General features: G+C 35.7%; 1 protein-coding gene across 3 annotated transcripts in view; it reads right to left on the bottom strand.

The window, feature by feature from the left end:
• The window catches only part of EXOC6B (exocyst complex component 6B), a 618471-nt gene that overhangs the window by 291439 nt on the left and 302687 nt on the right, over positions 1–24345 (bottom strand). For all 3 annotated transcript variants that reach the window (XM_024756397.1, XM_024756398.1, XM_024756399.1), the window contains one exon: positions 10778–10889. In XM_024756397.1, the coding sequence (XP_024612165.1) occupies positions 10778–10889 (112 nt within the window). The remainder of the gene's footprint in view (positions 1–10777; positions 10890–24345) is intronic.

Below are 24345 nucleotides of genomic sequence, written 5' to 3'. Positions count from 1 at the left end.
CTATTTTCCTTTTCTTACAGAGTAGATCCTTAAACAAGGCAGTACTGGTAAGATAAAAACTCATCTATAAATTACTTTGAGAGGAGGATAAGGAAGAATACTACTGTCTGTATAGAATTAAAGTCTATAAAGCACTGCACAATTCATTTTCTTAGATCGCCTCCCAGCAACCAGAAGAAGTAAGTTAAGTGGGCATAATTATTACTTCCATTCTACTATAAGAGAAAAAAGAAAAAAGGAACTGATTTACTCTAGATCATGTAACATTAAAACTGGGATTCAAATCCAAGTAATCAACCTTCAAGTTATGGAACTCTTTCAGATTTGATGGAGAAATTAAACCTTTTACAGACAAGCAAAAGTTAAGAGAATTCAGCACCACCAAACCAGCTTTACAACAAATGCTAAAGGAACTTCTCTAGGCAGGAAACAAAAGACAAGGAAAAGACCTACAATAATAAACCCAAAACAGTTAAGAAAATGGTAATAGGAACATACATATTGATAATTACCTTAAATGTAAATGGATTAAATGCTCCAACCAAAAGACATAGACTGGCTGAATGGATACAAAAACAAAACCTATACATATGCTGTCTACAAGAGACCCACTTCAGACCTAGGGACACATACAGACTGAAAGGGAAGGGATGGAAAAAGATATTCCATGCAAATGGAAATCAAAAAAAGCTGGAGTAGCAATTCTCATGTCAAACAGAAGAGACTTTAAAATAAATACTATTACAAGAGACAAAGAAGGACACTACAAAATGATCAAGGTATCAATACAAGAAGATATAACAATTGTAAATATTAATGAACCCAGCGTAGGAGCACCTCAATACATAAGGCAAATGCTAACAGCAATAAAAGGGAAATCAACAGTAACACAGTAATAGCAGGGGGCTTTAACACCTCACTGCCACCAATGGACACATCATCCAAAATGAAAATAAATAAGGAAACACAAGCTTTAAATAACATTAAACAAGTTGGACTTAATTGATACTTATATGACATTCCATCCAAAAACAACAGAATATACTTTTTTCTCAAGTGCTCATGGAACATTCACCAGGATAGATCATATCTTGGGTCACAAATCAAGCCTTGGTAAATTTAAGAAAATTGAAATCATATCAGGTATCTTTTGCGACCACAGCACTATGAGACTGCATATCAATTACAGGAAAAAATATGTAAAGAATACAAACACATGGAGGCTAGACAATACACTATTTAATAACCAAGAGATCACTGAAGAAATAAAAGAGGAAATCAAAAAATACCTAGAAACAAATGACAATGAAAATACAACGACGCAAAACCTATGGGATGCAGCAAAAGCAGTTCTAAGAGGGACGTTTATAGCAATACAATCCTACCACAAAAAACAAGAAACATCAGAAATAAACAAGCTAACCTTACACCTAAAGCAACTACAGTAAGAAGAACAAAAAAGCTCCAAAAGTTAGAAGAAGGAAAGAAATCATAAAGATCAGATCAGAAATGAAGTAAAAAGAAATGAAGGAAACAACAGCAAAGATCAGTAAAACTAAAAGCTGGTTCTCTGAGAAGATAAACAAAATTGATAAACCATTAGCCAGCCTCATCAACAAAAAAAGGGAGAAGACTCAAATCAACAGAATTAGAAATGAAAAAGAAGAAGTAACAATTGACACTGCAGAAATACAAAGGATCATGAGAGATTACTGCAAGCAACTATAAGCTAATAAAATGGACAATCTGGAAGAAATGGACAACTTCTTAGAAAAGCACAATATTCCAAGACTGAACAAGGAAGAAATAGAAAATATAAACAGACCAATCATAAGTTTGAAATTGAAACTGTGATGAAAAATCTTCCAACAAACAAAAGCCCAGGACTAAATGGCTTCACAGGTGAATTCTACCAAACATTTAGAGAAGAGCTAACACCTATACTTCTCAAATTTTTCCAAAATAGAGCAGAGGGAGGAACGCGCCAAAACTCATTCTACAGGGCCACCATCACCCTGATACCAAAACCAGACAAAGATGTCACAAAAAAAGAAAATTGCAGGCCAATATCAATGATAAACATATATGCAAAAATCCTCAACAAAATACTAGCAAACAGAATCCAACAACACATTAACAGGATCCTATACCATGATCAAGTGGGGTTTATCCCAAGAATTCAAGGATTCTTCAATATACACAAATTAATTTAACACACCATTGTAAAGCAATTATACCCCAATAAAGATGTTTAAAAAAAAAAAAAACAAAAAGAGTCATGTACCACAATATTAATTGCAGCATTATTTACAAGAGCCAGGATATGGAAGCAATTTAAGTGTCCGTCGACAGATGAATGGATAAAGAAGATGTGGAGATATGTACAATGGAATATTACTCAGCTATAAAAAGAAACGATACTGAGTTATTTGTAGTGAGGTGGATGGACCTAGAGTCTGTCATTCAGAGTGCAGTAAGTCAGGAAGAGAAAAACAAATATCATATGCTAACACATATATATGGAATCTAAAATTTTTAAAAACTGGTTCTGAAGAACCTAGGTGCAGGACGGGAATAAAGTAGCAGATGTAGAGAACAGACTTGAGGACACAGGGAGGGAGAAGGGTAAGCTGGGACGAAGTGAGAGAGTAGTATTTACATATATACACTACCAAATGTAAAATAGACAGCTCTTGGGAAGCAGCTATATAGCACAGGGAGATCAGCTGGGTGTTTTGTGACCACCTAGCAGGGTGGGATAGGGAGGGTAAGAGGGAGACGCAAGAGGGAGGGGATATGGGGATATATGTATACACATAGCTGATTCACTTTGTTTTACAGCAGAAACTAATATAACATTGTAAAGCAGTTATAATCCAATAAAGATGTTAAAAAAATAGTTTGAATTTAGAGACTTTGAGTTTTGGACACAAATTCCATCACCTATAAAATTACCCAAAACATCAGCTTTTTAACTTTAGAGATAAAAAAACACCCACCAAAATAAGCAATTCCTCACCTTCTTCCTTTCAATATGTTTCTCCTTCAGAGGAGGACAAAATTTTTAATATTTAAATTTAAAAATTTAAATTGTCTACATTAAATCACTCTTCTTCATGAGTGGGAAGGTGGCTAGTGGCAAGGTTGTCATGATAGGGAAGCCAGAAAAGTAAGAGAGTTAATTTGGGGAACTGAAAATTTTCTATTTTAAAATGAGCATTACCTATAGGGAACACATTCTATCTATCAAAAGAAATCCTAATAATAAGGAGGAATCATGTCATGTTATAGAAATAAAAAACAGTGGCAGTCAAAGAGAAAATTGTCGTGTTTTGCAGGATATTGGCAGTTAAAAAAAAAATAAAGAGGCAGCTTCACTGGGTACAGTAGTAATTTCCCATGACTTTTTAAAGATCTGTCAACACAAAAGATCACCATGAATTACATCAATTGGCTGTCAGTCACTTTTGAAATGTTTCATTGCTGAGCATAGAATAGACTATTAAAACACTCTAGGATTACAGTAGATACCATGTCATTTTCAAAGGGAATATTGTCTGTTAATGAGGTCTAAGTGATCTCTACTCCTGAATGACAGCTAACCAAAATCCTTAAAACGGCATTTACAAATGTGAAGCCAGATGCTTTGGGGGTAATTTTGAACTTAAGGGTCAAATGAAGCAATTTCAACTATCAACTTCCATCAGAGTTTGAGCTCCTTTGATATTTCTAGCCCCTACTTCCCCCTCTCTTACAAAAATATATCACTGTAGCCATCCAAACTGTCCTTATCGTTTCAAGGACATGGAACTAACAATGTATTAAGATATTGGTTATATCTTATATAAAGTGGAGTTCTGTGAAACCTGTCCAGAAGAAAAGAAAACACTATAAAGCAAACAAACACCTCTCACAGCTAAATGACAGAAGTCACTTAGGCTAAAAACCATTAAGAAGCAGAAATTTTTTGTCTTTCCTTCCTAGTATCAGAGAGAATCTAATAAGAAAGGCACAGACTAGACCGTGGAAGTCACTTCTTTTCCAACCCTGCTCCGATTACCACAGCAGAGTCTGAACCATGATCACAGAAGATATTCGTATTTTTGACCAACTGCAGGGAAAAAAAAGGCTTCATGTTCTTTAATAGTTCAAAACTAAGCCCTGAATTCCACAAATTTAGGTGTCCATTCCCAATTATAAATTACTTCTGGGGTATACACATCTACTTGTAATTAGGATGAGTATTATCTTGTTTCCCAAATCAGAGAATTTAGTACATTGAAGCTCCGAATAGACTAATCCAAACCAAGAAAATGACTCTTCTCCACACCATCAATGCCTCTCAAATAGTGATTTGCAGGAAGCTGAAGAACTAAATAACAGCCTTGGTTCTCATTCACAAAAATAAGCTATCCATAAGACTTCAAGGAATTTTATCTCCATTTCACCCCAGCAAGGGTATTAAAAGCTGTGTCAGCTACTCATTTTATACCCTATCCAAGGCAAATACATAAACTGCTAAAATACTTGGAACTCCTGGTTGCAAATTCAAAGGTCTAGCACAGAGCTCATATTTGAAAAGACTTACATATAAAATGTTTTAAAATATTAGCAATATCACTGCTGTTAACAATTGGGGATGAAGACAAATGGTATGTGGGAGATATGGTCATCAATCCAGACTATAATAAAAACAAAGGGTTAATACAAATCATTGGTCATTTATTCAGGTCTTCTGGGGCATTATTATAATCATAAAATTATAAGTATTCAAAATGGTGTCACTACCAGGACCTCTAAATTTCTTTAACTTTGCCCTAAGAACCTACTTACCTACTTTCTTTTTTTTCTTTCTTCTCTCTTTCATTAATTAATAACTCCTATGTGCCATGGAACTGGGATAGAGCTGTCCACAGTTATACACAAGACAAAGTCCCTGGCTTCATGGATATTACAGTAAACACATACACATATAAACAAATAGTATGATGGCAGGTGGTAATAAACACTGGAAATAGAAGGGAGGATAAAGAGTTACATGGGGATGTTAGATCTGAGCTATTTTGAGATAGGGTGGTCAAGGAGGGCTCCTTAAGGAAATAACATTTGAGTAGGGACTTAAGTGAAGGTATTCTGCTATCATCTGTAATAAATTAATTCTTTTAAATCTAATTTATATTTTAAGACTTTCTATCAATACATTCTTCACAAAGAACCAGAGTATCCTTTGATTCATTGTAAACCTTCCAAATTTAACTAATTCTCTGATATTCTGAGATTAATAAACTAGTGGTTTATCTCCTTTCTCTCCATGATATCATTTTCAAATTAGTCTGGTGAAAAAGCAAAGGTTTAGAAAAAAAGAAATCTTATTTTAAAACTTACTTCAAATCTTTTTTTTTAATTTATAGTTGATATACAATGTTATATTAGTTTCAGGTGTACAGCAAAGTGATTAAGTTATACATACTTATATATATATTTTCAGATTCTTTTCCCATATATTGATAGGTTATTACAGAGTATTGAGTAGAGTTCCCTGTGCTATATAGCAGGTCCTTGTTGATTATCTATTCTACATATAGTAGTGTGTATACGTTAATCCCAATCTCCTCATTTATCCCTCCCCCTCAACTTTCCCCTCTGGTAACCATAAGTTTCTAAGTCTGTGAGTCTGTTTCTATTTTGTAAGTAAGTTCATTTGATTCATTTTTTAGATTCCACATATAAGTGATATCATATGGTATTTGCCTTTGTCTGACTTCCTTCACATAGTAGGATAATCACTAGGTCCATCCTTGTTGCTGCAAATGGCATTATTTCATTATTTTTATGGCTGAGTAATATTCCATTGTATAAATATACCACATCTTCTTTATCCATTCATCTGTTGATGGACATCTAGTTTGCTTCCATGTCTGGGCTATTGTAAATAGTGCTGCTATAAACACTGGGGTGCACGTATCTTTTCAAAGTATGGTTTTCTCTGGATGTATGTCCAGGAGTGGGATGCAGGATCATATGGTAGCTCTATTTTTAGTTTTTTAAGGAACCTCCATACTGTTCTCCATAGTGCTGTACCAATTTATATTCCCACCAACGGTGTAGGAGGGTTCCTTTTTCTCTACATTCTCTCCAGCATTGATTAATTGTAGACTTTTTGATCTTTTTTTTTTTTTTGACGTACACGGTCCTCTCACTGTTGTGGCCTCTCCCATTGCGGAGCACAGGCTCCGGATGCGCAGGCCCAGTGGCCATGGCTCATGAGCCCAGCTGCTCCGTGGCATGTGGGATCCCCCTGGACCGGGGCACAAACCCGTGTCCCTTGCATCGGCAGGCGGACTCTTAACCACTGCGCCACCAGGGAAGCCCATAAATATCATTTTTATGCTCCCAACTTTTTATCTCCCAGCCGAACTGCCTTCTCAAACTCTAAACTCATACATACAACTGTTAACTCAGTATCTCAAACTGTATGTCTAATAAACACTACAAATTGAATATGTCCAAAACCAAATTCCCAATCTTCCTCCACCCCAAATTTAGCTCTAGTTGAAGATTTTGCCATCATAGCACATGGTATATGCAACCTTCTAGCTGATCAGATAAAAAAAATTGAGGGGTTATCTTCAATTCCTTTCTTGCTTCCTTTACTTTTAACCATCAGGAAACTATGCTGGCTCTACAGTCCAAATAGGACCACTTGTCACCACCTCTATCACCCAAGTTTCCATCAAGTCTTGCTGGATTACTGTCATAGCTTCCTAACTGGTCTCCCTGCTTATACCCTACAGTTTATTCTCAATACCACAGTCAATGTGATCCTTTTTGAATATGTCAGATGATGCCACTAATCAAATGCTGCCATGGCTCCCATTTCATACAAAATAAAAGCCAAACTCTTTATAATGGCCTACCATGTACCCCTGGTACCTCTCTGATCTAATCTACTGTTTCTCTTCCCCTTACTCACTCCATTCCAGCTACCCCAGCTTCCTTATTATGCCCTAAACTTGCCAATAACTTAACTACCTTCAGACCTTTGCTCTAGTTCTAACTTCTGTCAAAAATGCTCTTTTCCCTTCAATAATAACTTACTGTCAAGATGTTGCTCTTTTTGGGGCTTCTCTGGTGGCGCAGTGGTTGAGAGTCTGCCTGCTAATGCAGGGGACACGGGTTAGAGCCCTGGTCTGGGAAGATCCCACATGCCGCGGAGCAGCTGGGCCCGTGAGCCACACCTACTGAGCCTGCGCGTCTGGAGCCTGTGCTCCGCAACAAGAGAGGCCGCGGTAGTGAGAGGCCCGCGCACCGTGATGAAGAGTGGCCCCCGCTCGCCGCAAATAGAGAAAGCCCCCGCACAGAAAAGGAGACCCAACACAGCCAAAAATAAAAATAAATTAATTAATAAAAAAAAAAAAAGATGTTGCTCTTTTTAATAAGACCAACCTTGAACCTCCACCAGACTCCTGATTTCCTTAACCCAGGTTCTTTCTCTTTCTCCAAAGCATTCACGACCTTTTATCATACTAGATGATTTACTTATTTATTTTCTGTACCATTTATTACCTGTTTTCTGCCACTAGAATATAAGCAAGAATCTCTTTTGTTGATGTTCTTGTTGTTTACTTATTTATTCTTAAGACTTAGATCAGTACCTGTCACATAGTAGGCACTCAATAAATATTGTAAAGTTAATTAACAGGACATCTTGTTCTAATCTTCTGACTTCTCTTATTTGAAAAACTCCATTTCTATACTAGCCCTAACAACCACTGTTTACCTGCCCAGATCTGTTTCTTAGTAATAGGCAATATGCACTGAGTATTTACTGTGAACCAGGCACTATTCTAAGCACTTTACATGTTCATTTAATCTTCACAGCAATCCTATGAAATACATGCTACTATTGTCCCCATTTTACACATAAAGCCAAGCAATCTTCCCAAGAACACATTTATTAAGGGGAGAACCAGAACTGAAACCTGGGCAGTCTGCTTTAGAACATATACTCTTGACTGACCTTCTTCTCACAGACTTGGAAGAAGCAGCCCTAGGAAAACAGCTGTGTCTGCTGACTGAACTAGAGATCATCACTTAGGGTCTGAGAATACAAGGCATTCAAGTTACAGTAGGTGGTAGAACTGAAAGGTAATGTAGAGTTGGCTTAACATGGGGAAGTAAAGAAGCCATGAGAAAAGCATGAAAGCCAGTATATAGAGAGAAAGAGATAAAAGAATAGAGCATATGGACAGAAAAAATAAGAGATAAGATACCATATAACCTCAAATCAAGACAGGCAGAAAGACATTAGCTTATACAAACTTTTAAATACTAAAAGAATTGTTTATCTGGTAACCAGAAATAGGATTCTGTGAGTTTTGAGTGCTTATAATACTTTTATCATTTGAGTGGATATCTGCTCCCTGTTACAAAATCACCTCTAACTAGAACAATTTCGATGTTACTATGGACCTCCTGTAAAAACCTCTATCTTTGTTATGACAGAATAATTAAATCAATATGGAAAGTAGTACACTATAGTAAAAGTGAGTAAGTTTGGGGAAAAAAATAACCTGAACTTAGGTCTCATTTCTATCATTTTGCTAGCTTGGGCGTTCTCCTTGAACTTTAATTACATCTTCTATAAAATGGAAATAATAACACATGCCCAGCCTGCTTCAAATGTTATTGTAATAAATAAGGTGATTATCTGTGAATGGACACTGAAGAATATAAATTGTTCCACAAACACTGCTGATTACTGATGATGATTCCAGATGTGAAATCACTTTAGTTACCTATAAAGAAGGATATAATGTCCTCCCTTTCATAAAAGGTGAATAATAGAGTTAGTCAAAGATTTACTGGTTGGTGATGGAAAAAAATCACTGGTTTTGTACGTGTCTATACAGGTACACACCACCATCATAGCCAAAATAAATAAACTTGTGTGGATGTTCCTTCATTCGTATGTAAAGATTTTGATAACAAAAGTATTTTTGCCGAAACAGATCCAATGACTTAGGAATAACATTTAGCATTCACTGAAATTATGTCAAGAACTCTGATACAGTATTTCTTGATAAGCTCCTACTGCTTCTTCCTATTGTTACTTGATCTGTACAGTGCCTTTGAAATGGACAATGGAGTCAGGAAAACTGAAGAATTGAGGAGTTAGGTCTTCTTTTAAGATGCTACAGTAAATCAATGGCATAGTCACAACTAAATTCCAGAGTCTTCTGTGTCCAAAGCTGTTTCTATCACACCATGTTCCTGCTATGCTACTTGTTTAAAACGGATTTATTTTTGTACACCTGAAACTAACACAATATTGTAAATCAACTATACTTAAATAAAAGTAAATTAATTAAATAAAATGGCTTTTAAGAGATTGATAAATCAAATGGCCTAAGAAGAATTATATCAAGAGTTTTAATGTAGAGGTAGTTCATAAAATAAATTTTCTGTCCTACTTGGGATTCAGAAAAGGAGAACAGAATAATCTACAAAAGCATAAGAACCTCCAAATTTTCAATCCAACTCTGCTTTTCTGTAGCATTCCTGATTACAAAAGAAGTTAGCCTATTCTCAGACACATAATGGCAATGCTTAATATTTCTACACCAGGCAAGAGAAACGAAGCTCTGCAAAATGAGGGGATTGTCCAAATAATGTCGAATGTGACTTTAAATTGTAAAAAAAAAGTTGGTTATAAGTAGAATTCAATCACTGCCAATGTCCCATATTATAATACAGTATTTAATAGTGTTTTTAAATCTTAACACAGGAAAAGAAACAATCATTCCAAAATCAGAAATAGATGTTCACCTGTCTTCCAGCTGTACTCATCTATGGGTCAGTATCGTTAACCACTTACTGACGTTCATCCTTGATAATGTATATCTGAAAATGTCAATTTTTCCTAGACCAACTGACTTTGAAACTATACCACCTCTAAAAACAGATGACCAACAGCCCTTCCCTTCACCTGTGAAGAAAATTCCTCCAAGCTCTCTCACACTTGGCACTCTAATTTCCATAAAATGAGAGGTTGAGGCTCCCATACAAACCTGGGTTTCTAAGAGAAGAGAAATGTCGCATCTTTCTAAGTTTTAGGACTTACGCCAATGTATCAAATCTTCAGTTTGCCAAGATACTGTTCTCAACCTATGTACAATAACCCTCCACCCTTTGTGAGATTGTGTAAGCTTCCACAGAAATGTAATGACTGCCTTTCTCTCACATTTCCTCAATCCCAAATCCCCAGACTTACATGCTAATAAAGAGTAATTTACCACTCATACACACGATGTATCTCAAAAACAAAATCTAACGCTAACCAGTGACTATGAATGCCAATATCCCTGGCATCAATGACTTACGTAGGCAAAATGTGATTTCATGCTGTATGCTGTATTTGAACTGCCATTATTTTAAATAGGACACTGATGTTGACTCTATTCTCCAACTAACAATTTTTTAATATAATCAATGGCAAATAATACAAATTTAACCCAACAACCTCAGAAAGGAGAACCAGTTAAACTAGAGAAGACAATGAGAGAGAGAAAAAAAGTGACTTTTCCAAAAAATAATGGCTTTCTCCAAGGCACTGAATGAAAAACACAAGGAATTTATTTTGTACTTTCACCGTGAGTCCATCAGAAAGAACATGATAGAGCACATAGAAAATTATAATTAATTCACACACAAGCCCCAGAGCTTAGGACATCTGTTCACAAATTGCCTTGGCTGCCTCCCATAAGAGCAGCTTTACCTCAGTAAGTCCAATATTCTTCCTTTTAATGACATTCTGCAGAGAGCTGCTCAGAGTCCTAGTTAGCAACAGGTTTGTAGATTTACGAATCATGTCATCAACTTCAGTTGAACTGAAAAGGAAATGTCAAGAGTCAATCATACCGGGTAGGAAAATTATTTTGCAAACAAACAATGTGCCAGTGGTACTCATGGTAATAATAATAATGATAATAATAATAATGGCAACAAGAAATAACATTTATTGTATATCAGAAATTAGATTCCAAGTATTTTAATGTATCAAAATTCATTTAACCTTCATAATAACCATATGAATTAGTTTTAGTATTATCTCTACAGATGAGGAAATGAAGGTAAAGAGAAGTTAAGTAACCTGCTGAAGGTCACACAGTGAGTAGATAGCAAAAAAGGATTTTAATACAGGCAGTGTAGCTCTAAAGGCTACAGTATTTAAATACTATGCTATACTGCATCTCAGGACAGAGTTCTCTAACATGATTCTGTATTCTGAAACCATTATTTCTCCCATACATTCAAGTTCCTTCCCAGTTAATATTTATAATTTTTCAACCTGATCTCTTTGTAGACTTTCTGCACAATTAGCTGATAAAGTCCCTAAAAAAAAAATATGTATCTCTGCTCCTATGTCATCATCTTTCATATAATGTCTATTTAGCTCTCATTCCAAAATGAATGTTTCAAGCCAATAGTTAACTTTTTTTGGACTTTTAAAAAAGTGATTTACAAGATTTTATGATTTTCAGGTGCACAACATAATGAATAAAAAAATTTAAAGATTATACTCCATTTAAAGTTATAAAATATGGGTGATATTGCCTGTACTATATAATATATCCTTGTAACTTATTTGTTTTGTACATAGTAGTTTGTACTTCTTAATCCTCTACCTCTATCTTGCCCCTCCTCTCTCCCCTCTCCTCACTGGTAACCACTGACTTTGAAACTAAACCAGTAGTTTAATTCTGCATAAATGTTTTATAACCCTTATTATTCCAAAAATTATCAATAATGACATTTTCTATTCAGTAAAGGAAACTAAACGTAAAAAAAAATGATTCCAAAGCTATCTTTATATGCTAAGTTTAAAAAAGAAAACAACAATCTTGCAACCAACAAATGAAATTCTAGACCTATACATCCTTCATAAGCCCCTGAAAGCATCACTCAAGATGGTTTCTATAAAAGATATCCTTTTGAGACAAATATTTCTTCAATAATAAAGTCACTATTGTAATGATACTTCTTTATCAAGAAATAAATGTAAAGATTTGTGAGCAGTTCTTTTTCAATAACTTATTGCTTGTGAACAATGGTCACAAATTTTATCTCATTGATTTTTTTCTACAGAATAAAATCAGAGGCTTAGTATAGTTCAATTAAAAATCTTAAAATACTAAATATACAGGCTAGCTACATTGTCATGCTATGTGGAAGACAAAAATATTAGAAATAAATAAGACTACAGAATGCAAGGAATTCAGTTAGGAAATTCAGTTAGAAAAAACGATACCTCAAAATATTTTTACAGGGTCCATGTAAAGATATATTTAATTGAACAATAACCTCTGGCCTATTGCTACCCTTTCAAAAACTATTACTGAATTTAAAACTTCATTCCAAAAATATATAAGGTGCTGGGCATTGTGTTGATGGAATATTGAAATTACAGTGGTGAAGAAATAGTCATGGTTCCTACATTCATATGTTAAACTCATAATTATATCATATCAATTGTAATATGAGTTATGAATAAGTACAGGTTGCTATAAAAGTGATTAACACAGGTGTCCAAAATAATCTGGTGCCCCTGATATTAATCACTCTCCTGGCATCTCTACTTATTACTTATTTCTATTATGCTTTACGAAGATCTAGTAGAAGTTCCATTCTTGGATATGATGTAGAAGATTGAGAAAAACTGTCACTACCTTCAAAAGCACAAGAAAGCTAGATCTAAGCTAAAAGCTGTATATTCCTTTAATGTTAATGAAGTATAATTAACACAAAAAATGTATAACTGAATTAAATTGCATACTGGGATAAAGCCCTTGAAAGATAAGCAAAGAGTAGCAGCTACTTTCATATCTAAGGCCAATTGCCTAATCTGGGTACACATAGATGAGGGAGTGAAATACTCATAGGCTGAGAGACTTTGGTGGGACAAAAAAAAAATCATCCAACCCCTTAACAGTGTGGGCTGCTATTACAGATTGGAATCTTGGAAGAGCCCCCAAACAAAAATAATAGGAGAGAGTTGCACAACAACTCTCGCCTATAAGAATTCTGTTCCATAAGAAATGGTAGGGGTAGTGCTAGAAATCAGAGAGAAGTCTTGCAAATTTTGAAAAGGATTTAGATTCCAAGGCTCTACTCGAATTCAATCCAAAGGAGAGTAAAAACTAACTAAAGCTGAAACCCAGCCCAACTCAAATCCTGTTAAAATAAAAGATAAGCCCCTGGATAAAAGCTTTGGAATTTCAGAGGCTTAAAGACAAAAAGACTTCTACCATAGCATTTGTAGAACTGAAAATCAGAAGTAATTTGAAACTAATAAAAACTGAGACTCACATTCAGTTCACTCAAGTAATGATGAAATCTGAATGATACATCAAGTAGCTAGGAATTGCAGAAGAGGAAGAAATGAGAAAAGAGACATATATAAGGATAAATTGGCAACATCACCTCCAAACCTAATAAAAGATCTCAGCCCACAGATCTCAGAAGTTTAACAAAACCCCAACACAATTAATGCAAATAAAACCTCACACAGGAAAATCACAGTTAAATTGCAAAATGCAAAGACAAAGAGGAAACCTTAAAGGCAACCAGAGAAGAAAGGCAATACAGTTAGAGGAACAAAAATAAGAATAATGGCTTATTCCTCTTCAGAAACAATGAAAGCAAACAGAGGAATAACATCTTTAAAGTGTGGGGAAAGGGAGGACTGCCAGCCTAGAATTCTACATCTTAAAAAATATATTTTTGAAAACAGATGAAAAAATATTTTTACACAAACAAAAGCTAAGAAAATCTAAACCAGCAGATATACACTAAAAGAAGAGCTAGAAGAAATTTTTCACACTGAAGGAAAATGATACCAAAGGGTAACACAGATCTGTAAGAAAGAAGGACAAGGCTTGGAAATAGCAAATATGAGGATAAATATAATGAACTATTTTTCTTTCTTGAATTTTAAAATACTATCAAATGTTCAAACACAAACAGTAACATATTTTAGTGTTTAAAAACAAGTGTATAAGTAAGTATATGCCAACAATATCAGAAAAGGAAGTGAAAAGATAAATTATACTATACTGCTGTAAGATTCTTAAATTACATGTAACTGTGATAAGTTAAGGATACACACTATAATTCCCAGAGCAAACACACAAACAGATAATAAATAAAACTAAAAGTTATACTCCAGTAAGCCAATACGGAAACTAAGTCATAATACTAATAAAACTTAATCGAGAAGCAGGAAGGAAAAAAGGAAAAAAAGGAGCAAAAAAAAAAAAAATGAATGGAACAAATAGAAAAACAACAGCAAGATGAAAGGTTTAAATCCAAACAAATCACTAAATATATTAATGTAATGGAATAAACATTCCAATTAGGCAGAATGAATAAAAAACCAATACCAAACTACTTGTTGATTCAAAATGACACACATTTAAATACAAGGAACATGTCTAGATCTTACTGTCAAGATGCCATTCAGCACTAAAAAGAACTGAGCTCCTTGAAAAAATGAATAATATCGTGGTTAAGTTAGGAAATGTCCCCAAAGTGATAAGAACACATCAACAAGGCACAGGAGCCAGCTTGAAGTGGCTCACACTAGCTACATCTGGGACAATTTGAGTATCAAAATGAATAAGGTCATTAAAGGAATAACCCAACTGAATGAAGTAAGAATCCATGAATCTGATATGATATAGGAAATGATAGGTAGGTAGGTAGCTAGCTAGCTAGCTGTATAGATAGATAATGGGGAAGGACTCCTTAATATGGAATGCCAAGTAATACATATAAAAGGAATTTAAAAAAATAAATTAGTTAAAATCATATATTAATGATTATTAGAGAAAAAAACTGATTTCAGGCAAGAATCACTAATGAATACTATAAGAGGGAAAGAAGTGAAGGACATCTGGTAACTAAAAAAATAAATACATGGTCTCAACGTATTTCAAAACAAACAGTACTTATTACAAAAGGAAAAATTATAACTATATGGAGAAAACAGGCAACATCTTAAATAGTTAATCAAAATTAACATAAACCATAAGGGCTTAAAATACTACATACACACACACATACAGAGAGACAGACAAAGAGAGAGGGAGGAAGTAATAAAGCAAACATGGCAAAAAGTCAAAAATTGGAGAATTTCATTTCATCACATTTTCGAAATTCTTCCTTAATGTTGAAATTATTTGAAAATAACATGATAAAAAAAGAAGAAAATGTTATAAGTAATAGAACAGACAAATGTATACCATAAAAGAAAGTAATGGTTATATTAATGTTAGGCAAAGAAGACAATGATTATTTTAATTTTTAACACAGATAAAGAGGGACATTTCACAAAATTAAAAGGATGAATACAATAAGAAGATATAACAATCAAACTGTTTATGAACTTAAAAAGATATATTCAAAATAAATGAAGCAAACTTGAGAGATCACACAAAAAAATAGACAAATCTACAATCATAGCTGGATAGTTTAACACGCCTCAGTAATTGACAGAAAAAGTAGACCTAAAAAGGGAAGGATACAGAAAATTTGTACAATACTATTAATAAACTTAGTCTGTCATTTAGAGAATACAACACTCAACAACTACAGAATACACATTCTATTCAAGTGTACAGGAACACTGTTGTAATTGGATTTAAATTTACCACCTTGATGGTTGATTTCTGTTTGTTCTAACTGTTCTATATCCCATTTAACTCTTGTTGACTGTTTTTAGGTTGAGTGTTCTTTTTATGATTCCTTTTTATCCTCATTATTGGCTTATTACTTTCACCTGTTTCATGTTTTTTTGACCATTTTTTCAGTGGTTGCTATACGTTATACTATATATATAGAGAGAATATAACAGAATATATTTTCAAATAATATACCACTTCATGTATAATGTAAAAACCTTAAACAGTAAATCAAATTCCTCTCTCATGTCATTTGTCCTATTATTACCATACATTTACTTTTACATTTACTTTTCCTTTACTAGACACTGTTACTATTTTTCCTTTACACAAGCAATTTTCTTTAAGAGCAATTAAAAATAAAGGCATGATATTAGAAATGACAGAACAGGGGACTTCCCTGGTGGCGCAGTGGTTGAGAATCTGCCTGCTAATGCAGGGGACACGGGTTCGAGCCCTGGTCTGGGAAGATCCCACATGCCGCGGAGCAATTAGGCCCGTGAGCCACAGCTACTGAGCCTGCGCGTCTGGAGCCTGTGCTCTGCAACAAGAGAGGCCACGACAGTGAGAGGCCTGCACGCCGCGATGAAGAGTGGGCCCCGCTCGCCACAATTGGAGAAAGCCCTCGCACAGAAACGAAGACCCAACACAGCCAAAAATAAATAAATAATTAAATTAAAAAAAAAAAAAAGAAATGACAGAACAGGAAGTCCTGCACATATATCCCTTCTCAGCAACAATAATTTGGCAGCCAAGCAGAGACAAAAGTACTCTTGTGGAACTCTGGATTCAGGAAAGAAGATGGTAAAATCTGGCAGAGCCCAAGACTAAGGAGGGTTGCTTTCAGAAGGCAAGCCCAAACTCAAGCAGGTGGCGTACTTGCTAACCATAGTCCTAGCTACAGACACAGGAACCGACTCTGGCCCCTGACCACCCACGGACACAGCCTGTTTGGCCTTTCTATCATCACCATTTGCCAAAGGATGCAGTAACAGGCATCCAGGGTAACAGGGTAATAGGCCCACCAAACTCAGTTCTACCTGTAAACACTGAATTGTTCCATGACCCAACTCCAGAACCTATTAGCTGCCAACCCTGCCTGCATATGACTGGGTAGAGACATGCCTGCCCATGAACCTAGGCAAGTTCTCCAACCTCAGTCTGATTGCAAATATTAAAAAAATCCCTGTAACTTGACCCCACGTTCACATAGCCACAAACCAGGAGTACTCCAGTCCACTCAGGGACCTGTCGGGCCACATACCCTTCCATGAACCTGGAGGTAGTGCCACCAACCTCAAATCTGAGCATAGATATTGAAGTGCCCCATGACCTCACTCCAGCCCCTTGTAGCCATGGATGGGAGGCAGTCCTGCCTGCCCAGGGATCCAGCAGGAGACACGCTTATATGTGCCCCTAGAGATAGGCCCACTGACCTCAGTCTCACTGTGGATCTTGAAGTGTCTCTGGAATCTGGCACCAGCCACTCCCAACTATGGTCCAAGAGAAACCCTATTTGCCCAGAAACGCACCACAAGGAATCCCCATAAGCACCCCCAGATGAATCCCTCAATGCAATTACACAGCTGCAATCTATCAGTCATTCTAATTGTGAAACCTGAAGTGGTCCTGTGTTTTGACTCCAGACCCTTTCAGACATGGTATAGGAATAGTCCTACAACCCAGGGACCTGGAGGGAGACACATAACTCCATGCCCCCAAAGACAAGCACAAAGGCAGAGCCATCAACACAAAGCTACATGGATCACAAAGACTTGACAAACCACCTGACACCACCAAACAAACCAAATAATGTTCTAGTAATGAATCCCAAAGAAACAGAGACATACAAACTGTCTAATAAAGAATCTGAAATATCATCTTAAGCCCAATAATATGCAAGAAAACAAAGAAAGACAAGAAAATTAAATCTGGAACACTATGCACAAACAAAAAGAGAAGGTTAATAAAGATATAGAAACCATAAAAGAGAACCAAACTGAAATCCTGGAGCTGAAGTATACAATGATAGAACTGAAAAATTCAGCAGAGAGCTTCAAGAGAAGACTAAGTCATACAGAAGAAAGAATCAGGGAATTAGAAGACAGGCCATTTGATATCAGAAAGAGGAGCAAAGAGAAAACATAAATAAAGAAAGCATAGGGACCTATTGATTACCATTAAAAAACCAAATATACACATTATGGGAATCCCAGAAAAAGAAGAAAGAAAAAGAGAAAGATTACTTAACGAAATTATAGCTGGAAGAGACCTTCAAGATGGTGGGGGAGTAAGACGTGGAGATCACCTTCCTCCCCACAAATACATCAGAAATACATCTACATGTGGAATAACTCCTAAAGAACACCTACTGAATGCTTGCAGAAGACCTCAGACAGCCCAAAAGGCAAGAAACTCCCCAAGTTCCTGGGTAGTGCAAAAGAAAAAACAGAGACAAAAGAAAAGGGATGGGACCTGCACCTGTGGGAGGGAGCTGTGAAGGAGGAAAAGTTTCCACACACTAGGAGCCCCTTCACTGGCAGAGACGGGGGCTGGCAGGGGGGAAGCTTCGGAGCCACAGAGAAAAGCACAGCAACAGGGGTGCAGAGGACAAAGCAGAGAGATTCCCGCCCAGAGGATCGGTGCCGACCAGCACTCACCAGGCAGAGAGGCTTCTCTGCTCACCTGCCAGGATGGATGGGGGCTGGGAGCTGAGGCTCCGGCTTTGTAGGTCAGATCCCAAGGAGAGGACTAGGATTGGCTGTGTGAACACAGCCTGAAGGGGCTAGTGCACCACAGCTAGCCGAGAGGGAGTCTGGGAAAAAGTCTGGACCTGCCTAAGAGCCAACAGACCATCGTTTCGAGGTGCACGAGGAGAGGCGAGTCAGAGCACCGCCTAAATGAGCTCCAGAGACGGGTGCGAGCCGTGCAGACACCAGAGATGGGCATAAAACGCTAAGGATGCTGCTGCAGCCACCAAGAAGCCTCAATACATAAGGCAAATACTAACAGCCAAAAAACGAGAAACTGACAGTAACACAATCATAGTAGAGGACTTTAACACCACACTTTCACCAATGGACAGATCATACAAAATGAAAATAAGTAAGGAAACACAAGCTTTAAATGACACATTAAACAAGGTGGACGTAATGGATATTTCTAGGACATTCCATCGAAAAACAACAGAATACACATTCATCTCAAGTGCTCATGGAACATTCTCCAGGATAGATCATATCTTGGGTCACAAATCAAGCCCTGGTAAAGTTAAGAAAATTGAAATCGTTATCAAATACCTTTTCCAACCACACACTATGAGCCAAGATATCAATTACAGGAAAAAATCTGTAAAAACTACAAACACATGGAGGCTAAATAATATACTACTTAATAACCAAGAGATCACTGAAGAAATCAAAGATGAAATCAAAAAATACCTAGAAACAAGTAACAATGAAAACACGACAACCAAAAACCTACGGGATGCAGCAAAAGCACTTCTAAGAGGGAAGTTTATAGTAATACAATCCTACCTCAATAAACAAGAAACATCTCAAATAAACAAGTTAACCTTATGCCTAAAGCAATTAGAGAAAGAACAAAAAAAACCCCAAAGTTAGCAGAAGGAAAGAAATCATAAAGTTCAGATCAGAAATAAGTGAAAAAGAAATAAAGGAAACAATAGCAAAGCTCAGTAAAACTAAACGCTGGTTCTTTGAGAAGATAAACAAAATTGATAAACCATTAGCCAGTCTCATCAAGAAAAAAATGTGAGAAGACTCAAATCAATAGAATTAGAAATGAAAAAGGGGAAGTAGCAACTGACACTGCAGAAATACAAGGATCATGAGAGATTACTACAAGCAATTACATGCTAACAAAATGGACAACCTGGAAGAAATTGACAAATTCTTAGAAAAGGACAACCTTCCGAGACTGAACCAGGAAGAAATAGAAAATATACACAGACCAATCACAAACACTGAAATTGAGACTGTGATTAAAAACCTTCCAACAAACAAAAGCCCAGGACCAGAGAGCTTCACAGGCGACTTTTACCAAACATTTAAAGAGCTAAAACATCTTTCTCAAACTCTTCCAAAATAGAGCAGAGGAAGGAACACTCCCAAACTTGTTCTATGAGTCCACCATTACCCTGATAACAAAACCAGACAAAGATGTCACAAAGAAAGAAAACTACAAGGCAATATCACTGATGCACAGATGCAAAAATCCTCAAAAAAATACTAGCAAACAATCCAACAGCATATTAAAAGGATCATACACCATGACCAAATGGAGTTTAACCAGGGAATGCAAGGATTTTTCAATATACGTAAATCAGTCAATGTGATAAACCATATTAACAAATTGAAAGGGAAAAACCATATGATCTCTCAATAGATGTAGGAAAAGCTTTTGACAAAATCAACACCCATTTATGATAAAAACCCTCCAGAAAGTAAGCATAGAGGGAACTTAACATAATAAAGGCCATGTAAGACAAACCCACAGCCAACATCATACTCAGTGGTGAAAAACTGAAAGTATTTCCAGTAAAATCAGGAACAAGACAAGGTTGTCTACTCTCACCACTATTATTCAATATAGTTTTGGAAGTTTTAGCCACAGCAATCAGAGAAGAAAAAGAAATAACAGGAATACAAATTGGAAAAGAAGAAGTAAAGCTGGCACTGTTTGCAAATGACATGAGTATCATAAAGAATCCTAAAGATGCTACCAGAAAACTACTAGAGCTAACGGATGAATTTGCCAAAGTAGCAGGATACAAAATTAATGCACAGAAATCTCTTGCATTCCTATATACTAATGATGAAAAATCTGAAAGTGAAATTCAGGAAACACTCACATTTACCTTTGCAAGAAAAAGAATAAAATACCTAGGAATAAACGTACCTAAGGACACAAAAGACCTGTATGCAGAAAAATACAAGACACTGATGAAAGAAGTTAAAGATGATACAAACAGATGGAGAGATATACCATGTTCTTGGATTGGAAGAATCAACATTGTGAAAATGACTAAACTACCCAAGGCAATCTACAGATTCAATGCAATCCCTAGTAAACTACCAATAGCATTTTTCACAGAACTGGAACAAAAAATTTCACAATTTGTATTGAAACACAGAAGACCCCAAATAGCCAAAGCAATCTTGAGAAAGAAAAATGGAGCTGGAGGAATCACGCTCCAGGAATTCGGACTATATGACAAACCTACAGTAATGAAGACAGTATGGTACAGGCACAAAAACAGAAATAAAGATCAATGGAACAGGACAGAAAGCCCAGAGATAAACCCATGCACATACAGTCACCTTATCTATGATAAAGTAGGCAAGAATATACAATGAAGAAAAGACAGCCTCTTCAATAAGTGTTGCTGGGAAAACAGGACAGCTACATGTAAAAGAATGAAATTAGAACACTCTCTAACACCATATACAAAAATAAACTCAAAATGGATTAAAGACCTAAATGTAAGGTTAGACACTATAAAACTCTTAGAGGAAACAAATGCAGAACACTCTATGACATAAATCACAACAAGATCCTTTTTGACCTACCTCCTTGAGAAATGGAAATGAAAAATAAATAAATGGGACCTAATAAACTTAAAACCTTTTGCACAGCAAAGGAAACGATAAATAAGACGAAAAGACAACTCTCAGAATGACAGAAAATATTTGCAAATGAAGCAACTTACAATGGACTAGTCTCCAAAATGTACAAGCAGCTCATACAGCTCAATATCAAACAACCTAATCCAAAAATGGGCAGAAGACCTAAATAGACATTTCTAAAGAAGATATACAGATGGCCAACAAACACATGAAAGGATGCTCAACATCACTAACCATTAGAGAAATGCAAATCAAAACTACATTGAGGTATCACCTCACACCAGTCAGAATGGCCATCATCAAAAATCTACAAACAATAAATGCTGGAGAGGGTGTGGAGAAAAGGGAACCCTCTTGCACTGTTGGTGGGAATGTAAATTGATACAGCTACTATGGAGGTTCCTTAAAAAACTAAAAATAGAACTGCCATACGACCCAGCAACCCCACTCCTGGGCATATACCCTGAGAAAACCGTAATTCAAAAAGAGTCATGTACCACAATGTTTATTGCAGCATTATTTACAAGAGCCAGGACATGGAAGCAACCTAAGTGTCCATCAACAGATGAATGGATACAGAAGATGTGGCATATATATACAATAGAATATTACTCAGCCATAAAAAGAAACGAAAATGAGTTATTTGTCGTGAGGTGGATGGACCTAGAGTCTGTCATAGATAGTGAAGTAAGTCAAAAAGTGAAAAACAAATACCGTATGCTAACACATATATATGGAATCTAAAAAAAAAAAGGTGGCTCTGAAGAACCTAGGGCAATACAAGAAAAGACATAGAGAATGGACTTGAGGACATGGGGAGTTGGAAGGGTAAGCTGGGACGAAGTGAGAGGTGGCATAGAGTTATAAATGCTACCAAATGTGAAACAGATAGCTGCTGGAAAGCAGCCGCATAGCACAGGGAGATCAGCTTGGTGCTCTGTGACCACCTAGAGGGGTGGGGTAGGGAGGGTGAGAGGGAGATGCAAGAGAGAGGAGATATGGGGATATATGTATATGTATAGCTGATTCACTTTGTTATAAAGCAGAAACTAACACACCATTGTAAAGCAGTTATACTCCAATAAAGATGTTAAAAAAAAAGAAATTATAGCTGAAAACCTCCCAAATTTTGCCAAGAATATGGCCATACAGATACATAAATCTTAAAGGACCTCAAGCAAGATCAACCAAAGGAAGATTACAGCCAAAAGTATTATAATGAAATTATCAAAAGTCAAAGACAAAAAGAGAATACTGAAAGAAGCAAGAGAATACGTTTAACACTGCAGCTAAGGAAGCAGTGGGATGATATACTCAAAGAACTTAAAGAAAAAAACAGCCAAACCAAAATGGTATATGCATCAAAGCTGTCCTTAAGAAAAAAAGGAAAGCTAAATATTTTCCCAAACAGAAGTGGAGGATTTTCATCACCACTACACATATCTTATATGAAATGCTAAAGGGAGTTCTTCAAATTGAAATTTTAAAAGGCAAAGTAACAACATGAAAATGTATGAATGTATAAAACACACTGGTAAAAGCAAATACACAAATTCATAAGAGCATAACACTGTAATGATGGTACATAAGTCAGTTTGAAATCTACTGTAAAAGTTAAGAGACAAAAATATTAATAATTATTATATGTACAACAGTCTGTTAATGGATACATATTACAAAAAAATACACAGAATGGTATCAATAGCACAAAATGTGTTGCGGGGGGAGAAAAGGGGTAGTTATTAGATTCAATTGAAGCTAAGTTGTTAACAGCTTAAAAGAGACTTTTTAAGATGCCTTATATAAACCTCACAGTAAAAACAAACAAACAAAAAAAACCTCAAGAAGCCAAACTAATGTTAAAGAAAAGGAATCAAAGCATACTTCAAAAAATCAACAAACCTACAAGGAAGACAGCAAGAAAGGAACAAAGAAAATACAAAACAATGAGAAAACAATTAACAAAATGGCAATAATTACTTCTTCTCTATCAATAATTACTTTAAATGTAGATGGATTAGATTCTCCAACCTAACTACACATCATTGCTAATGGATAAAAAAACAGGATTCAACAATATGCTGCCTACAAAAGACTTTCCTTATTTTTAACAACACATATAGGCTGAAGTGAAGGGACAGAAAAACATACTCCATGTGAATGGTAACCAAAAGAGAGCAGGAATCACTATACTTATATAGAACAATATACACTTTCACTCACAATCGGTCACAAGAGACAAAGAAGATCACTAATTAATGATACAGGGATTAATTAATCAAGGGGATATAAGGACTGTACATATTTAAGCACCCAACATTGGAGCACCTAATATATAAAGCAAATACTAAAAGAACTGTAGGGAAAAATAAACAGCATTATATTAATGGTACAGGACTTCAATAGTTTACTTTAATCAATAGATAATCAAGATAGAAAATCGGTAAGAAAGTAGTTGACATTAATGACACTAAAGATCAAATAAAGTTCACAGACATACACAGAACATTTAAACCAACAGCAGCAGAACACATATTCTTCTAAAGCATAGAAGAAACAATGTCCAGGATATATTATATGTTGGGCCACAAAACAAGTTTTAAGAAATTTAAGAAGACTGAAATCTTAAGTCTCTTTTCCAGCCACAATGGTATGAAATGAGAAATAACAAAAGGAAAATTGGAAAATTAACATTAAAATTTAAAATATTTTTTAATCCTAGTACCATCTAAATAGATGCAGAAAAAGTATTTGACAGAATTCAACAACCTTGCAAGGTAAAAACTCTTAAAACATTAGATACAGAAGAACATACCTCAATGTGATAAAGGCCGTATATGACAAACTCACAGCTAACAACACATTCAACAAAGAAAAGCTGAAATATTGTCTTCTAAGATCAGAAAAAAGACAAAGGTGTGCACTCTTACCACTTCTATTCAGAAGTCCTAGCTAGT

The sequence above is a fragment of the Neophocaena asiaeorientalis genome, unplaced genomic scaffold, assembly GCF_003031525.2.
Source record: "Neophocaena asiaeorientalis asiaeorientalis breed wild unplaced genomic scaffold, Neophocaena_asiaeorientalis_V1.1 scaffold303, whole genome shotgun sequence".
NCBI lineage: Eukaryota > Metazoa > Chordata > Mammalia > Artiodactyla > Phocoenidae > Neophocaena > Neophocaena asiaeorientalis.
This window is presented reverse-complemented; position numbering and strand designations above follow the sequence as displayed.